Raw genomic sequence first — 20,066 nt, 5'->3', positions numbered from 1 at the left:
ACTTAAAGATATATTAATAATTTATTTTGTAAATTAATGTTGAAGGTTACTGAACTGAATGAATTTTAAAAATGCTTTTGTGTATTGTGTTAATGGATCAACAAAAAGTCCACATCCCAGGAAATTTAGCTGTTTGAAAGACAAAGAGAATTCCTACTTAAGATCAGGAGTGGGCTTCATCTTACCCAAATGTAGATGTCTAAAACATAGATTTCTGCAGCTGGATTTGTCCCTCTATTTCATTTTTTTATATTAGTGAGGTAAGGTAAATACTTCTGATCTTAAATGGCTTGATCAACTTTTAGAAGTTTATTTTGGGTAACAGGAAGTATACCCTTTATTCTGCTTATTTAGCCAATTTGCAAAGTTGACCTTAGGCTCATACTTTGATAATGGGTTGGTGAAGGATGCTGATGGTAGTATTGAGAAATCATCTTGTAGCTCTGATAATTCTGTTTTTCCAGTGGAAAAGAGTGCTATTGTGTAATATTTAATGTGTTTCAACTTATTAAGACTTACAAAAATACTACGCTCATATTTAGAAAAGGAAAAATAAAAATGGGGAAAAAAGTCTCTGAATAATGTCAACTCTTAATATAGATACAGCTAGTAGTTTAAGATGGAAATTAATTCCTTTCAGTCCTTTCAGGTGAACATCTAGATGTTGTAGTTCATTTTATGTGAATGTTAAAACTCACTGCTTCCATACTTTTACTTCCTTTGTTGTTTGTCTGTCCTATCATTTCTGTGCTTTGGGGAAAGATCTTAAGGTTTGGCGCACAGATCCTGGCTCCATCTTCGACATTGATCCTCTGGAGGACAATATTCAGTCTAGGAGTCTGCATATGCTTTCTGGTATTGCTTACATCCTGACTTTTCATCAAATCTGCTTTTTTTTTTTTTTTTTTTTTTTTTCCCCCCCAATTGTTTATGAAACAAAGTTGATAGAGGAAATTTTCATGTCAGTATGCCAACCATCCGTGTTATATGTATGCTTTGTTTTTGCATATGTATGTATACATTTTATATATATATGAGTGCTTTATAGAAGTATGTTCTAGGAATTTCAGCTATAATCATGTGTTCAGATAAGAAATAGTGAAAAAAATCTTGTCCTAAACAACAATTACTCATTCCTCTTAAGAACAGTCACTTAAAAAACATCGACCACCTTAGTCCTCATTATATATAGGATTTTCAAATAGCTGGACATCACTACAGTTTTAGAGATATAAAAGGCTGGCATATTTATGAGATGTTTTTTTTTCTATGCAAATTTTTATGTAGCACAATATTATTTTAATTATTAAATTTTAAATTAAATAATTAATATAAAATATTAATTATTTCAATTTAAATTAAATTATTTATTTAATTATGCTGTTGTTTGTATTTCCAATAATAATAATTTATCCTTGTTTATAATAAGGGTAGATGGAAAAGTAGGGAAGTTAATGTAATAGACAAAAAATGCATTGTCTCAACAGGTTCTTTAGTTTTTTTCATATGTATTTATTTTGAAAGCTTAGCTTTGTGTGTTTATCATCTTTGCTACTGGAAGTGGAACCCTAAGTATCAATTATACGTCCTGCAGCAGCAATCAACATGTACTTGTATGAATGCAGGAATTAAGGAACTTATCGATTTTCCACGGAAATCTTTAAACGCTTCATATCTTATTTCTTTTGTGTACCCAACCATATCAGCTATTCTTTTAAATCAGAAAACAAACTTAATTCTATCTGATTTTGAAGCAACTTTTTGAACTAATGATGTTAAATATATAGACAAAATTTTGTACAATTCATTCTTGTCCAATTTAAACTCAATCAGTGTATGAATATCAATGTTAGAAGTGGTTGTTGTTGCTATTATGGTGCTTTTCTGTAATCTAATTACTGTGATATTATTTCTTTCTACCTTTGTAGAAAGAGCAAGCCGCTACAGTAAGCAGTACTTACATTCTACAAGTTTGGGAGATTATAAATCAGATGGTTCTGACACGAACCCTACCTTTTCTTACTGCAGTGAGATAACAAGGCCATCTGATGAAGGAGGTAGCCCTTATTCCCACCTTTTTCACTAGTAACACTGTCATAATGTATTGAGACCTCACAGGCCTGTATTAACTCAATATCCTTGTATAATCACAAATCATTGAAAACTGTGTATTGCACTGATTATTTAAGGAAGCAAAGTAAAATCTCCAGTCTGCACAGTTTCTTGCATGCCATTTTGCTTTATTGTGTATACTTTTTAACCATTTTGAGAAGTGTGTCAGTTCAAAATCTCTACTAACTCCCATTTACAGTGCTGAGGTGAAGGTGCATTATGTTTTTGCAAAACTTGCATGAGTAGGAGGATGTAAGATATGGAAATTAATTTGTGTTGTGTGATCCAGTGCTAATCATAGAAACTGAGTGGAGCTGCTTAAAGCTGTATGTGTGTCCTGGTGTAAAGAGTGGTGTGATAAAGTGAAGGCTGTAGGTAAAAATTTAATTTGTATTTTTCTTCAAGCCTATTGTATGTAGCAGGTAAAGAAAGAACATGCTACAACCTGAGGAAATTCTGGTTTAGGGTTTGTCAAGTTAGTTAGCCTGACTTAGGTTTAAACAAGCAATTTGTGCCCTGTCTTTTTCAACACCTTCATCAGTGACCCGAATGAAGGGATAGAGTCCATCCTCAGCAATTTTGGTGATGATACAAAGCTGGGAGGTCTGGCTGACACACCAGAAGACTACTACCATTCAGCACGGCTGAAGAGTTGATCAGGGAGGAACCTGATGAGGTTTACCAAGAGCAAGTATAGAGTCTTGCACCCAGGGAGGAATAACTGCATCTGTCAATATAAGTTGGGGGCTGACCTACTGGAAACGAGCTCTTCAGAGAAGGATCTGGGTGATCTTTTTGGGAGCAGATTGGCCTTGGGACAGAAGTGTGTCCTTGTTGCCAAGAAGGCCAGTGGTATCCTGGGGTGCATTTAAAAGAGGGTGGTCAGCTGCTTGAGGGATGTCATCCTCTCCCTCTACTCTGCCCTGGTGAGGCCACATTTAGAGTACTACTTCCAGTTCTGGGGAACAGAAGAGACAGGGATCTCCTAGGAAGAGTCCAATGGAGGTCCACAGAGATGATAAAGTATCTGGAGCATTTCCTCTATGAAGAAAGGCTGAGTTACCTGGGTCTGCTCAGCCTGGAGAAAAGATGATTGAGGTGGAATCTGATTAATGTTTATAAATATCTAAAGGGAGGTAGGAGGCAAATGGATGAGGCAGACTCTCTTCTCAGTGGTTTGTAGTGATAGAACAAGAAGTAATGGCCTAAAACTTGAACATAGAAAGTTCCGTACAAACATGTGGAAGAACTTTTTTTTATGGTAAGGGTGACGGAACACTGGAGTAGGCTGCACAGGAAGATTGTGGAGTCTCCTTCTCTGCAGATAATTAATACCCATACCTCTGTGATTGTCTTTCAATTTATTGTGTCTCTATGGCTCTCTTCTTTCTTTTTCAGTTTTTAATTTAAATCAGCAGAATTTTATTTGAGTATTGACAAATCTTGTTTTCAGTCTGAAGGTTTATAGTTTAAAATGGTCTTAAGGAGTATCCTGCAATGGATGAGTTTAGCTATTTTTTTCCTGGTACACTCATTTTTCATTTTAGCTGAATTTTCTTTTGTTGTTTTTCTCCCCTTTTGCTTCTGGACATCATTTTTTTGGTGTGTGTGTGTGTGTCCTTTATTTCCTTTTAATGTCTGGTTTCATTGGTGTTCACAGCATATCGCCATTATGTGTATGTTTTTCCTTTCTAATACACCTTTTTTGGTGTATTAAAGTGTCCCTTTATTCATATTTTTAGTTGTGTATGAGTGTAGATGGAGAAAAGTCATAGGTGAGTATCCGTTTTTTACACTGATGTTTTATTACTCTTCTGGGGAAAAAAAAAAACTCACAACTTTTTTCATAGCTATTTTCTAAATCATAGCCTCATAGCCATTGTCTCAAAATCTTTATATAATCCAAACTGTGGAAGACTGCAGGTCAGGTTTCCTGTATTCCCCAAAGCTCATGCATGTCATACATGTCATGCCTGAAACCTCAGTGGGTTTTAGGAAAGAATTTTCATTTGCTTTCTGTTGCATTTTAGAAATGAATGCTCAGCTTCCATGTATTTGGCTGGAATCGTGGTGTTACTGATTGGCTATATATCCATTCTTTAGGCTTTTCTCCTTTAGAGTTAGCTCTGAAGATTCTGTTCACCTTCTGCTAGAAAAATAATGAAAATTAACATAAGGAGGGCTTGATCTGAGGTTTAAGGTCTTTCTTTCTTTATTCTGATGTAAAGAGTCTGCTACTAATACCCAGGTCTCTCATTTTTCCTTGACCTGGAAAACTGCCTCATTTTACTCACACTGGCAATCCACATACACAGATTTCAAGAGTGTGAAATTCCACATGTATCTTGCTAGTCTTTAAATTTTTGTTATCAGCCTTTTTGTTTATGTAGACAGTAGAACACACAGTATGACAGTATTTTCCTGTGGGACACATGTACTTCATATTTTGAAGTACTTATATAGCTTCAAGTGGGAGTAAAGTAAATGAAAAAAGTAGATTCTATAGTCTCTCTCCCCAGTGGCATGTCCTCCTTGTGTGCTGTGAGCCTTCTATGAGGCTTCAGAGCAGCTGCTGTTCTCCCTTCCTTCCTCCCTCCCTTTCTCCAGACTCTGTAGGTTATTTTTATCCTTTCCTCACTAAGGCAGGAACACACTGTAGACCATTAGAAGTACTATTGTTTGGTCTGTAGTCTGAACATAAATCTACACTGAAGTGATATATTATTTTGTATCATAGGCAACATTGCTCAGTGCAGCACTGATAATTTTAACACTGATTTCAAAGATGTCTCCTTCTCTCCCTCAGCCACACTAATATTTGTGGTTCTCTATCTAAAATTTTTGTTGGTAGGATTTGATTCAAGCACGCATAGAATCATAGAATCATTTAGGCTGGAAGAAATCTTCAAGTCTAACCATGATCAGTTCAAACCATGTGCACCAGAAAGACTCAGAGAAAGGAACTATGCTGCAACTTCTCCTCCCAGTCATTCTGGTCAGAAGACAAACCATTCTTCTGAAACAGAGTGAAAAACCTCTTCATTTCACATGCTGGATTTGCAGAGATGCTCCCTTGTCTTTGGACTTTGGGCAAGAAGTCTGCTTGTGTTACAACTCTTATGTTGTGCCAATAGATAGAAGAGGAAAGGAAATAGAATTTGATTATTTTAATCTCTATCTCCTTGTCACATTTTGTACCAAAAAAAAAAAAAAAAAAAAAAAAAAGCCCCTCTGTCTCTGTATATGAGGGTGGAAAAAAATCTTCATTAATAACAGACAAGTCAAAGAAAATACCAGGAAATGGTATCTGACCTCTTTTTATAGACGTCTGTCTTCCATCTCCAGGTGCACCTGGCAGGAGTGCAGGGCAGAAATCCTTCACCCTTCTTTGCATTCATAATCACTTGCTGAGCTCTGTCATTCTAGGAGGTCAAAGAGAATGACACAGCAGTTACATTTCCTCGTCTGGCAGCCCAGGAAGAATAGTTCTTTTATGTTAGAAAGCTGAACCATTTTTCCACAGTGTTGTTCCCTGGAGCCTGGTAATCAAATATGGCATTTAGAGGGAGAAAGGTTGTAGATTTCATAGGACAACTATAGGCTTTACAAGGTATCTTGTCCCCTTTCATATCATCAAGCTGCACTGCTACTGGGGCAGAACACATCAAAACAGTGACATGGGCTCCCTCTTGGTAAAGGTCACATACACACTTCTCTTGTCCACCAAACTCTTAAACCTGTTTATGAATTTTTATTTTTGTTTTGGACTAGATGATGCTTTGGTTTTGCCTCTTTTACGTGCCAACCCCCAGCAGCTTTGCCAACCTGGAAGTTGTTTCCCCTAATCAGTATAGTGGTAAAACATTTTGCTTTTTCATCTTTAAATATTTCTGTTAAGTACTGTGTGAGTCCTTGGAGTTGAATAATAGACATCTCTACCACAAACCTATTGTAATATCTTTGAACTAAACTAAATACTTCTCTGTGTATGTATTATGAGCATGAGTGCATCTGTATCTGATTGGTACCTATTAATTATATGCTAAGTTAGTTGGAAGAGCTCAGGTTTCAATTAGGAATGAGTTGTACGTGTTTTTTGAACATGTGTTAACTTCTAAATAAATTCCTGTGAACAGAAGATTTCTGACAATGCTTAATACGTCACTTGGTCTCCTCTGAATAATCAGTTTCAGACTTTTAAGCCATGTGAGTCTAGGAACCCAGAACAGAAGTGGGACCTCATGTATGCATTACCTCAAGCTGTCTGTCCTACTCTGCACGATCAGACTCTTAGATAATGTCCTGTGCTTTCACTGAGTGCTTTGTTATTACAGAATATGAAAGAAATTAGTCCAGAAAACTAGATTTCATTCTCTTCCTATGAGGTATTTGTATAACATTGTTTTTTAAGGTAAAACTTGAAACTTATGGAACTCAGTGAAGCTAGATTTTACCATCAGTTAAGTTTTGATTAAGGTTTGATTTAGGGCTCTATGTATAAAACATTAGGATTGAAATTGTGATTGAGTTCAAAAGCTCATTTTCCTTCAGTGTGTGCTCACTGAGGATGAGTTAATGTTCCAGGGAGAGCTTTACATTTCACAGTTCAAAAATATTTTGATTGGATTCCCTCTGCCTGTCTTCAGTTCCTGTGCTTCTCTCCTACATCTTTGAGAGCTGACAGCATAAAAAGGCAATTCCTACACATTCAGGTGGAGGGGAATCCAGAGAAGACCCCATTTTCAGTTTCTGTAGCATGGCAGCAGTTCAGGAGATCCTTCTGTTTGCTCTGCAGCTGTCTCTGTTAGATGTTCCCTTTTCCTTGAAGAAGTCAGTGAGTGGAAAGTGGAAGGGAAACTGTGTAATGACTCAACAGCTGGAAGTGTGAATGGCTCCCTTGTAAGTGGGTGTTTCTGTTGTTCAGACTGCTGCCTTATAGCAGTTTTTATACACTTCTGAGGGTTTCATGCCCAGCAGACAAGAAGTATCATCCATAAATATATGTGCAGTCACAGACTAGATGCTGGTGGCTGCTATTCTTCCACCACTTGTCTGGTTATATCTACCATGCAAATTCACAACTGCATAGACCTCAAAGCATGGCTTTCATAAGATGAACTTGTAGGGTTCTTTCCTAATGCAAATGGACAGCAGTTGATGTTCAGTACATGTGAATTCAAACTGTAATTGAAGGCATGTGGGTTATGTAACATATTAACATAACCTTCATTTTACTAACTCTTTTCATTTGTGAGTAAGCCTAGGGCAAAAACCTGCCTATTCACAATTTAAGAATGAATTGCATCTCCCTGTATTACTCTGTGACCCTGCTAGTAGCCAGGGTGCCTCAAGCTGGCTTTCAGACATTTTGTGCCTTCATGAATAAAAGAATGTGGTCCTGCATGCAAGGAAAGGAAAGGCATATTGTTCTCTGTTTTCACAGCTGAGATATGTTGCAGTTTAGGTGGAATGTCAGCCAAAAGTTAGTTGTAATAAGGTTTACTTGCCAGTGACAGCAAATCCTTGCTGCAATTCATATTCAGAATTCCAGAGAACGATGCCATGTGATTTCATTATATCCCTGTTGCCTCAGCAGTAGGAAAAAGGGAATTACTGTTAGGTATTATGATACAACAGCTGCTAATACTCATGTAGGCTAAACTTGCTGGACTGTATGACTATCATTGAAGACTATTTCCCAAATATTATTTCATTAGTTTCTGCTGTAATCCATATGAAGTGAATGGGGGCACTCCTTTTATGAATAAATTTGAATTACTAGAATAGTTCCTAAAATGTATTAAAAGGTGGAATATCTATGTGAAAATACATGCAGTAAGGCTTACAGACACGAGTTGAAGACCTTATCTTTTGGAAGATATAGTCAGAAATATAATTTTCATAAATCAGAATGGAAACCATGCACTATTATTTAATGGAAAAAAATGTCCGTGGGAGAATTTTTATTTGCAATACAGAGATTTGGACCCCTTAGAGAGGCCGAATAGTTCTCAGAAAAGAGATTGTCCTAAAGAAAAATGTAATGGAATTGACTGTTCCGTCGTTCCTTGAAATATGATGAAATAAGGAAATGGCCTTAATTAATGAATGACTGGATGTGAGGACCATGACGTATTAGAGAGGCAATTTGCCTCCATCCTTCCATTGGACTAGTGAGTACTTCCCATATTCCCACTTCATCCAGTATATATTATGGACTACTCATACAACCGTGACCAGTATTAATATTATTAATATTCTTTCATGCAAATAAGGAATTTTGGAACAGGTGAAAAATTTGTGTTTATTCTCTGGAGTAACTGACATACGAGATGGCCCCTTCCAATAGGAAAACAAATGACAAAATAAAATACAAGACTCCATGTGGCGTTAGATTATTTTATTCATCCCTCTTAAAGACTTTTTTTCCCTACATATGCTGAACAGCTACATGTGATATTCTGTACTAATTTCCTTCAAAATCCAATTTTAATTTATAAGAACCTCCTGTTAAGAGCTATAATTATATGATTCTGCATTCCACACAATAATCTAATTCAGTTTATATTGTGGGTACATACAATTTATGTTTAATTATTGATGGGTGATAAAATGGTGTTATAAAATGATCATGCTTAAAGCAGTCTGTTAGTCTAATCATGACAGTAATGAAACAGTTTAAAGCATTTTGTGTTATCATTTGTAATACGTCAGTAAGTAGTCTTGAGAGTAGAAGTGATGATTATTTGTACTATAAATACTTAATGTTAGTTATTTTAAGTACAGAATTAATCATTTTGTTGATTTTTTTTTTTTTCCCAGAGCCATTTTTCCCTCATTTCCATTTTTTTCATTTGATGTTTGCATGGCTTATTACTTATATCTTTATAATTTAGGTTGTGGAAACTTCCTAAGGTTGTAATGTTCTGAATTTGCTATGAATTCCAAGTAGTTCAGAACTTCTAATGAGGTCAAAGAACAGGACAGGTATTTATTAGCACCCTGAGTGAATTAGGCCATAATTTCAGGTTTTTATTTCAACAACCTAATTATATCTGGGTTTGATATTCCAATTTACTAATGAATACTGACTCCTGTAATGGATAGTATGCAGACAAACGCTGCTTCTGACAGAGCACCACTGAGAGCAACAAACCTGCTAGCTAGGACATCTGTGAAAGCAGCCTTACTGACAAGCAAAGGGCAAGAAAAAGAAAAAGGAAAAATGGGGAAAAAAGAAATGAAGGGAAAGCTACAGTATGCACAGGAGAAAATGCCAAGATGTGTTACTCTGTTGTTCTCGACAGTTCTAAAAACAGCACTGTTCTGTATCAGGTCTCAACATCTTCAGTCTTCAGGTTAGTGATTTTTACATGTTTATGCAGCCTGACTTACTCCCAGTAAATTTAACTGTGCTACTCTTTCTGTCTCTGAAAGAATAAAACTCTATAAAAGATATGAAAATTGGTTTAGAATGAAGCAGAGTACATGTTGCCATTTTCTAGTCTATTTGAGAAGTTATGGTAAGCAATTTAACTTCAGAGTTGGATGTAAATTTTTCAGTGTTGTTCATCAGAAGATGGCATTTTAACGCATTTTTTATACACAGGAATGTCTCAGCTGTGATTGAGGTCACAGTGCCAAAAAATAGTTCGTTCAGTTTTGAGATTGTTAAGGTTATATCCTGACTTTTTCTGTAAACGTGAAACCAGCTTTGTGTCAAAATGTTTCACTCTGAAGAGTTATTATAAAGATTGAGATTGATCAAAATTAAATCTGAATCTTTTGAAATGTTTACCAGAAATTTTCTTCACTCAGTTTTTTTTTTTTTCTTTATATTTCCTTTTACATGAACCTCTGTGATTTATTTTTTTTTTTTTTTCTTTCTTTTCATCCCAGTTTGGGACAGAAACATTTTTGGCAATGAGTTCTGCACTGGAAAATCATTCCTGAGATTTTCCTAATGTTGCCTGTATTTCTGTGCTTCTTGGTTGTTCTGTATATTCCTGTGTCTGCTTTTTTTTTTTGAATTTAAATTGTGTCCCCTAGAATCACAGAATCTTTTGAGTTGGAAGGGTCCGTTAAAGGTTATCTAGTCCAACTTGCTTTTGCTGAACAGGGACACCCACACTGGATCAGGTGCTCAGACCCCTGTCAAGCCTGACCTTGGGTGTCTTCAGGGATGGGGCAACCATGACCTCTCTGGGCACCCTGCAACAGTGCCTCATTGCTCTTATTTTAAGAAACTTCTTTATATCCATCTAAATCTCTCTTCTTTCAGTTTGAAACCTTTTCTCTAGAGAATATCCCCTTCTTACTCAGTACTGTGGGAATGCTGCAGAGTTCTGTACATCATCTTTTCACCCTCTCTAACATCTCTGGGAGTCCTTACCAGGTTTTAATGCTAATGGATCAATTAATGTGCCTTTTTAATCCAGACCACATTATGTCTCACCAGAGACAGAATGTCCGTTTGTCCTGTTTCTTCAGTATCTTTTTTTAATGTCCAGCAACCAGCTCATGCTGGCTACATCCAACTTAATCAGGCCTAAACTCCCATTTCAAATATTCTGGTCTTTGATATGAGGAATCTAAAATATACATTGCATGCTGTCACACAGAAGCAGTCTATGTTAGTTAAGATAGAGTTTGGACCTGAATGTTGTGACATCTAGAGGGAAGCATCTGTGAGAAGCTCAGTTCTGCTGTGATCTGAACTCAGAGCTCAACAGAGCTGGGGTCCGTGGGAGGTTACCCTGGGACAATGGAGCTGATCTAGCAATTTGCTGCATTCTGCTGTCTGTGGCCTTGGATGCCTGGTCCTGCCTTCTCTCTTGCACTGTGTGTTGCTGGTCTGATCCCTTTCTGAACGAAGTGTCCCTTGGTGAGCATCACTGCTTTGATGGTGTTTTCTGTTCCACGAGACATAGCTGAATGATTTCTGAGGCAAGAGAAGAAGAAATAAGGAATTGAAAACCATGAGAGAGATATTTTCTCAAGACTGTTATGGCTGCTGTGGATGATAGAACGTGTGGAAAAGAAGGCAGCAGAAAGCAAAACAAAAGAAGGACTTAAATATATGTGGAACAGCAGCTTCATCTGTTTCAGGAGAGCTATTCAGTAGCACAAAGATGCATGACAATGCCACATTCCAGCTTTACTGCTATTTTATGCTCTTCAGAAAATCCGCAGACATGAACCAGTAATAATCATTGACCTTTTTCTTTCTGGTCTGTCGTGCTGCTGTTGTTATTGCAGTGTTTTAGTGAGTTCTTTGCATTCTTCAGAGCTTGGTAGTGATACCATGAGAAGGGATAACACCAAAGCATGAAGTGAAATAAATGCTTTAAACTGCATGATGCCTGTAAGATTAAGTGAGGGAGTTAATATTTTACATATGATCCAGTAAATGGCACGTACAACAGTAAATGGCAAAAATGCAGTAGTTAATTGAGTGGATACATTGTTTTACTGTGGATTGTCTAAGTTCTGCTATGCAGGAGAATTCAAGAGAGTTTAAGTACAGTATTGATAAAATATTATATCTTGGAACCTGCCCTTTAAAGAATTTTCCTTTTCAGCATAAACTGTTATAAACTTTTTAAAAACCTCGTAGCAGGTTCTTTCATGGTTGTTCTCAGTGCTCATCGCTCTCTGCTGTCTGCTGCAGTGCCCTGATACCCACTATCATTCTCTCAGTTTCTTCTGTTTCTTGGAGGCTTTTCTGTGTTTGTCTTTGTTTGTGTTCATTCATTTCCTCTCTTTTCTCCAAGGAAGGAAAAAAAAAAACAATGATAGTAAGCAAAATATGATGAATTCCTTCTAGCAGGTAATTTAAAATAAGTGTCTGTCTTAATTCATGAGTTGAGTAAGACAAAAAAAAAAAAAAAAAAAAAAAAAAAAAAAAAAGTTTTGATACATCAGAATGCATCTGGTAAAGTCGTAATGCAACAAGAAGAAACTTTCACCTATACTTTTGGGGGCAATGGTCAGCTCTCAGATCCCACACCGATAAATCTGGCTTCAGCTAAATGAATTTCATGTTCCAGCACTGTGTTTTATTGTCCCCTTAGGTTAACTAAAACGACTGTTTTTGCTGCTGCTGCAGTCAGTGATGTTATAGAACTTTGTATTTTGGTCTAAGCCAAAAGATAGCAGGTAATTATGGATGATGATGGTGAAGGAAAGTCAAACTCTTTTTTTTTTCTGTGTCATTTAATCTTACTTTGAGTTATTTTTATGTCACTAAAAGAAGCTCACAGCTCCAAATGGATGTCTCTTCTGTTTATTTTGTGCTTCCCAATTGTCTTCCAAATAGACAGCTGTCTGAAGATCACTGAACTCTGTTTTTTAAATGTTTTGTTAAAAACTATCATTTGATTTACTTCTTTTTTACAGCCCTAATCATCATATCATAGTATCATAGTATTGTGCGAGTCGGAAGGGACCTTAGAGATCATCAAGTCCAACTCCCGGGATTTGAGCCCTCTGTGTAGCAGAGCGGCACTTCTACCCCCTGCTCCACAGGGGGGGATTCGAACCCGGGCCCCCTGGTGTTGCAAACGGGAATTCTACCACTGCGCCACCGGAGGCACACATACTAATACTAATATAGTATTCTTTTCATGGAAAAAAAAGTCTGGAACTATTCAATTATCTTCAACACAGATTTCAAGTATGCTCTCTCAGTGAGACTGATGGGTACTTACTTAAGCTATGTGATCCTAGAAATTCCTTCTTTTTGTTCATGTAGAATGTTTTCAGATGCATCCTAGAATCTTCAGTGCTTTGGAAAATTTGTTTTATTTCCCTGGGTTTGTGTTTTCTGTTGTGGCAGGGAAAATAGTGAGCAGGTACTTTGAGACAGTTTGACAGAATTTTCTCACCTTGTGAGAAGCTGATTGCAAATCTATGCACATCTATGACCCACTACTGATGTTTGTCACAGGGGTGGGAGGCATCAGTTACCCTCCCCAAGATAAACTTGTCAGCTTGAAGGATATAATGAAGTAGACCATTAGTTGGTAGGAGTTAAGAAAGATCCATTCTGGGGAAGGAATCAAGAGTCAGCGGTTTCTCCTGGCACCTTCACTTCTTCAGGAAGAAGGAAGGGATGCTCAGAGTAGGGTGTCTGTCTCTGCCAGGGAAAAGCCACAGTCCTTTGCAGCTGTGAAACAATCAGGATGCTGTGTGGTCAGCAGCCAGTGCCTGCTTCAGGTACTGCTTCGTATGAAGTGAAAATGTTCAGGCTGTTCTTTGTTTTGAACCCACATGGCCAAATTCACTGCTGGTATGGAGAGATGAGGCTCTGTTGCTTTCTATGAAGTGGCCTATGTTTATGCTGGTGGTGATTTGGATAAAATATATTCATTCTGGCTTGATCACAGAACCTCTGATTAAATTATATTTTTCTCTATTTTCTTGTGAAGGACTGTATCTGGTCATGTGCAAATATCTTGAAACAACACTGAAACATAAATTATTTGATGAACCGCTCAGGACTATTCAGTTAATGCGTGATAATCCTGTGAGTGTGTTAACAAGCAGCAATTCTCTGATGATTAAACTGCTTTAAAACGTCTTTGTACTCATATGCTATTAGAACGAACTTGGCACTTCTAAAACATCCATTATTCATCATGTTCCAATGTTGCATCTGACTGTGTATCACTTTAATTTCACTCACTTAACAAAGCAATCTATTCATTACAATAGTTTGCAACATATTTTCTAAATCTGAAAAAAATCTGATTAAATATGCAGTGTTACTCATCATGGAAAATACAGTAGAATGAAAAATAGCATCCCAAATCATAATTACATACTTAGTGCATTCGAACATGCCAAGTAAAACTAAATGGATGTCTTAAAAAAAAACTTTGTTGAATTCAAAGATACTGTTAGCTGGGGAAGCAGGTTATGTAAAACATTTGCTGAAAGCACAAAGCTGACCTTTCTTCTAGAAATATTTCAGCAAATAGTTTCTGGGTGGTCTGTGTTCATCTGTTGTCCTGTTCACTCAGGAAGGAGACAAGGACAGAGCATTATTGTTGCAGATAGAAATACTTGTTGCATTGTTGCTTATGTATTTTTCTTATTTTTTTTTTCCCTCTGCTCCTTCTTTATTTGTTCACTCTACAATGGCTGCGTCCTGCAATTCCTCGTCAACTCCATTAAATTCTGTATTAATTTTGCTCCTGCTCAGTTAGCATGTGATGACTGCTCAGCCCAGCATGCCCAAGAGAAGTATCTCACAAAGCATCAGACTGCTGAGGTGACTTCTGTATGAAAATTTTTCACTCATGGGCTGTACGATCTCAAAATGTTGACTTATGTCAGAAGAGTTAATAGGGTGCAGGATCAATGAACCACCCTTGAAGTGCCTTTTTTTTTAACAATGTAGCCTAATGAGTTTCTGATTCAAGTAGTAAAATTCCGATGAATGGCAGTGGAGGTGGACTAATAATCTCCAAAGAATCCAGAAAACTTTATTCTCAGATCAGTGTCTTGCAAAACCTACACAGACATGAGTTGATTAAACTTTTCAACTTTAGATTTTGACAGTCACTTCAGTCTTAATTTTGCTTTAAAAATGCTTCCTGGGCCTGTTGGAAAATTAGCAAATATGAACCTATGCTTATTTCTTAGAGGTCTTGGTCACATGTTTTTGATACATTTTGATTCAATCTGTTGCCAAATTTGGATGTTTGAACAGATAAGAAGGGGTTACTTATGCTTTTCTAATAAACAACCGATTTAGGGAGTCCTTGGTTGTATTAACTCTGTCAACAACTCATGGTGCAATGAAAGTACAGGTATTAATTATTAACCTATGGATAAGAGAATTCCTAAAATAGAACTGCTAAAGACAATGGGAACAAAATACATGTGGAAAATAACTAGTTGTGTGGTTAAGAGGAAGATAATGAAAGAGTTGGACTTGGAAAGATTTAAATAAACACTGATCTCTATACTTGGCAAACAATGTTGATGGAATCAGGGTAAACTAAGGAACCCAACTGTGGACTTACAGGTATACATCTTGTCTCTTGCTTTGCATCAGTTTTTCTTTGTTCATAGACCAGTAAAAGATAGTATGCATTGAGTTAGGAATTAATCATAGGTATTTCCGATTAGTACACTTTTGAAATGTTTCAGCACATAGATTTATTTATCATTCTTCCTTTGAAAAAATGGCAGTTTATGGCACATGACATTTAGTGTGTCATCTGTGGCAATATCAATGCTGAATTAGTGGTATCTCAAGCTTTAGGATGCCTCCTCAAGGCATATTAAGCTTTTCTGTCCATTTAACCTTGATAGTGTTTGTGGATATGTTGCTTTGCCTACATTTATGTATAATTCAACATATGGAAAGCCTTATGTTGTGCATGCAAATAATTCTGAATTCACTATTTCATACTGAGGAATTGTTATTTCCAGTCCAAATAACCTACAGATGCTACAAATTTCTAGATGAGGACTTTAAAAAAAAACAAAACAACAACACAAAAACAACAACATCCCCTCCATTAATATGTCTCTGTTTCTTTACTATACAGCCCCCGTTCTCCCTGGGGCATATCAGCAAAGCCAGTCCCAAGGATATGGATACATGCACCAGACCAGTATGTCGTCTATGAGGTCAGTGCATTCACAGCCTCATCCAGCAGGCCTGGTGAGTATTGGATTTAATATCTTATTATGTTTGGCAAGCAACATTATCAAACCTTGTGAAACTTCTTAAATATGAGTGATTTTGTCTCCTGAGCACTACAGTTGGACTACCTGACTGTTCTAGTCCTAATTGTGATAGTCCAAATGTAGGAGAGGTGTTAAGCGACTGAGGGCAGTGACAAGAACTTGCAAGTCAGAATGTGTGATAAAAATGTACTTATGATCTCCAGGAGGTGGAAGAGTATATGTATCTTCTACCTGAGAAAAGTAGTACATGCTTGGATAGTACAAGGTGAGATTTGATGTTACGCTGTGTGATGAAATGGAACTCCTAGTGTAGGATGAAAGATCATTTTGTTGGTATAAATTTGTTTAAAATCTTTTGCCTTGCTCTTTTTTTACTAGCAGACTTTCTGCCTATCCTTATTACTTATCTTGTATAAAGCTAGCTTAGACTCTGTTTTGGTGTGTCCTTTCTAATTCAACAGAACAGTCGTGTTCCCACTTGTGTGTGATACAAATTGAGGTAAACAATCGGGAAATTGGAAAAAAAGCTTTATCATCAAACCATGGCCACAATCACAGAGTTCCTGATTGTGGTGAATGGGAACATAGAGCTGGAATCAACTTTTAGTTCTGAAAGAAATGTGAAGGAGAACTGAATGGGTATGCAGATAATTTTTATCCTTTGTAGGTGGGAAAGGAGGAGCAGAAAGAGTGTTGAGCATTTTTCTGTTTGAACACTTTACATAAGAATTCATATTTTAGTACTTATCATATTTTTTGTTATCATATCACTGCATACAGATTTTACTGTGCAGATCTCATCATCTTTTACCATAAGAGTATTAACTTGTTGAACTGTTTTAAATTGGTTCATTACCTCTTTTACTTTGTTTAGAGGTGAAGTATTTAATTCTGAACCAAACCTAAAGCTTGCTAGAGAAATGAAGTTTTGTTTAAGCTAAAAGAATAAATGACTCCTTTTGACAAAAAGTTGTATTGACTTTAAAACTGGAATTCTATGGTATTTTATGTTATAAAAGGTTGTTTGGGGAAGTTTGTTTTCTCAGCTGCTGTGGAGCTGAGGGGGCTAACTTGCTGGGAATTCTAGGATCCAGAAGACTGCATCTTTGGGCAAGTCAATAACCTGAGAAACTCTTTGGGTGCCTGCATGACAGCTGTGAGATGATTGGTGCTGGAATCAGTCTTTAAATTTCAAGGGACAGCTCTAGGTACCTTCAGTCAGGAAGCTGACTGGTTTCCCACCCAGAGTAAAAAAAGTGGGGAAGTTGGAAGCCTGGGCTTTGCCAGCAGGATTGCTGGTGAGTATGAAGCAAAGCAAACAGCCTTCAAATGCTGGAATGGAGATGCCTGAAAATCTAAAAATCCACTTAGCAAACCTTATAGCTCTGTGAGTAGGTAGAAAGTTATTATTTTTCCTTCTCAAACTGACTTACTGGGTGGGCTGCCTGTTAAAAATTATCATTATTTGAGTCAAACTGAGAATAGCCATTTGCCTCTTTTCATAACTGGGTGTATGAAGGTAACAAGAGATGGAAGGGAGTGAAGTTAAAGCATTTGAAATATGGAGAATAGACTGAGTCCTTTCAAGCAGGATTTCTCATCCCTTTTGTAAAACAATGTTGTTACTTGACATTCTTTTGAGTGATAATAGTTGTTTATAATGGGGAAAAAAACAAAACCAGGGAATATCGTGGTTTAAACTGATTTTGCTGCTGTTTGAGTGAATTTCTTTGAAGAGAGGAAACCAGACATTTCTGGAGGGAGAAAATCAAGGAGTGCTCTCCTGGTGCTGCCTGCTAACTTGGCAGCCTGGTGAGGAAGACAGCCCTAATCTCACCACCCTCGGGGTGACTACTCTGCTCCAAAAGAGCCATATCTGACACAGTTACAAACCTGTTTTACTCTCTTGTCTTTCTGCTGTCACATCAAAAGACTTTTATTTAGCTTGTGCGACTTGTCCATACATGCAGGGCAAGTTACATTCAGCTATTAAAGTGACATAAGCGTGTCTCAGAGCTCTTGTTTGGGGATGTGTGTGGTGCAGTTATTCATGAAGACTGAAGATTGATGGCAGCCTGTGATCCTAACTCAGTTTTTGAGTATTTTTTTTTTTTTTTTTTTTTTTTTTCCTGCACGAATTGTGTTACTTACTATTCTCAGATTTTGCTGACGTTCTACAAGCAGTTTTGCATAATGGTCTGAATTAAGTTGTTGCTCAATGTACAGAATGTACAGAATGTAACAGCTCCCTGAAGGCTTCAGCCAGGCTGTGTTTACCTCTTTGGAAAATAGCAGCGTGTTCTGAAGCTTTCAGATGTCTAAAAGTGGTGGGGAAAACAAAATCCATGTTGCAAGTTGGCTTTCCCTGATAGCTGCTCTGTATGAAGGCCACTGCAACTGGTGCTGTTCCTGGCAAGGAATGATCCAGAAGATAAGGATGAATTGATGAATGAACTGGAAATATGCATGTGTTGTCTCCCATCTGGATGTGAAGCTGGGAATATGACAGTTAGGCTTCAGGGCTTCATAAGCCCAAAGCTTACTGTTTTTCCTAAGCAGATGCTACAGCTTGACCTTTGGAGGGAGCAGATGAGAGCCTTTTCTTATATCCTCTTTTGCTCTCAGACCTGCTAAACTCACTACTGACAGAGGATTAATTCACCAAAATGCATTTTTAAAATCTCTGCTTTCAGTCCTTTCAGCATTGTAATTCTCAATTATATAGCCCTGACTACATTCTGAAGTGATAATTAGGCATTAAAATCTAACAAGATTATTATGGAGATTTCTCCTGACAGCCATTTAGCACCTAATTAGGTGTTAAGGCCATAAATTTAGGTTTCTCAGCAGCATTCTAGGCTCTAAGAATTTTTTCTTATGCTTAAAATTATCTCTTGTCTTCACACCTTAGCTACTAAAGGAGACAGTGGTAGTATGTTCTACACCATGATGTTCTAAGGATGAGAGATCATCCATTCTGGCAGAGCAAATTCTCTGATTTTTCCAGTGTATGTAAGTCTTATTATACATTTGACCTCTTTTCCTGTCTTTGCCCATTTAGGAGCCATCGTAAGGATGGTTCAGTGGAAACAAACTATTTAAAGAACTATAGTATATGTTGTAGTAGCATATCTTCCACTGGTTTTGGAGTTAGTTTCAAGGATCAGTGGAGGGGTCATTTGAAATAGGTGGAAAAAATAAGATTCTCAAAGGTAGACACCATTCCCCATGGTTGTCTGACCACTAGTTTTCTAGTTGGTGGATCTTTAAGGATGGTGATAGAACTCTCCCAATTGTTTTCTTTGTTGGTTTCTTATTATTATTATTTTTTTTTTTAATTCTTAATTTTATTTATTTATTTATTTATTTAATATCACCTTCCATGTACCCTTGGAAGTAGTGGAATAACTACTAAGAACTGTATACTGTAGGCTGAAAATCAGTAGTGGGCACAGCCAGGACTGCAACTTGGGCAGTAACAAGAGGCAGAGCAAAGAACAATTTCACAGAGTAAAATATAAATGCAGTTTAGAGTAGGCTTGTCAGACAAGGTAGCGTTCAACCAGAATTTACATCCCCTAATGTTTAATTTGTTTTAACAATGTACAGTAATTGTAAAACAATGTACAGCAATATAAAGATCAAAAAGTACAGTTTCTTGCATGGAAACAGTTTGAGTTTCCCTGTCATGTTTGGGTTAGATAATCCCCCATGATGAAGAAATGGCCTAGTCACTGTGTGTACGTGAAACTCCATCATTTCTAGAAATCATTTTATTAAAAAGCAAACTCAAGTACCATATATCAGGTGGAACTAAAACTAATCCAGGGTTGTATTCCTCAGCTAGGAAAAAACAGAAAAATTCATCTAGATATTTTAACGTATAAAAATGTATGTATCTGATAGGGCAATTGGTTACTATCTATGATGCTTGAATTGCTTTTGATTTCATTGGAGAGATGGGGAAAGTAGAAGAAAGCACTCTTGGGAATTTAAAAATGAGTAAGCCATAGTATTTTGCAAATTGTCAGTGGAAATAAATTCTCTATTTAGAAAGAAATTGGAAATCTTTGCTTACAGCTGACAGAGGCGTTGAAGAATTTGGCTTAGCCAACTACAGAAATTCTTGTTCTATTTATAACAGTCTTTTGTCTGAATATGTAAAAATGAGTATCATAAACAATATTTTTGCAGACTTGAATTTTTTTTTTGTCTTGTTTTCACTAAATAATAATGATATTTGTAATTCT

The 20,066-nt window shown here is 36.8% G+C and overlaps 1 protein-coding gene across 2 annotated transcripts in view; it reads left to right on the top strand.

The window, feature by feature from the left end:
- Window positions 1–20,066, top strand: part of NEBL (nebulette) — a 231,978-nt gene that overhangs the window by 205,929 nt on the left and 5,983 nt on the right. Inside the window, exons 23-25 of one of the 2 annotated variants that reach the window (XM_072327239.1) lie at window positions 763–855; window positions 1,929–2,057; window positions 15,675–15,790. In XM_072327239.1, coding sequence (XP_072183340.1) covers window positions 763–855; window positions 1,929–2,057; window positions 15,675–15,790 — 338 coding nt within the window. The remainder of the gene's footprint in view (window positions 1–762; window positions 856–1,928; window positions 2,058–15,674; window positions 15,791–20,066) is intronic. The other variant, XM_072327238.1, reaches the window with a different exon arrangement.

Source organism: Excalfactoria chinensis, chromosome 2 (assembly GCF_039878825.1).
Source record: "Excalfactoria chinensis isolate bCotChi1 chromosome 2, bCotChi1.hap2, whole genome shotgun sequence".
Lineage (NCBI taxonomy): Eukaryota > Metazoa > Chordata > Aves > Galliformes > Phasianidae > Excalfactoria > Excalfactoria chinensis.
This window is presented reverse-complemented; position numbering and strand designations above follow the sequence as displayed.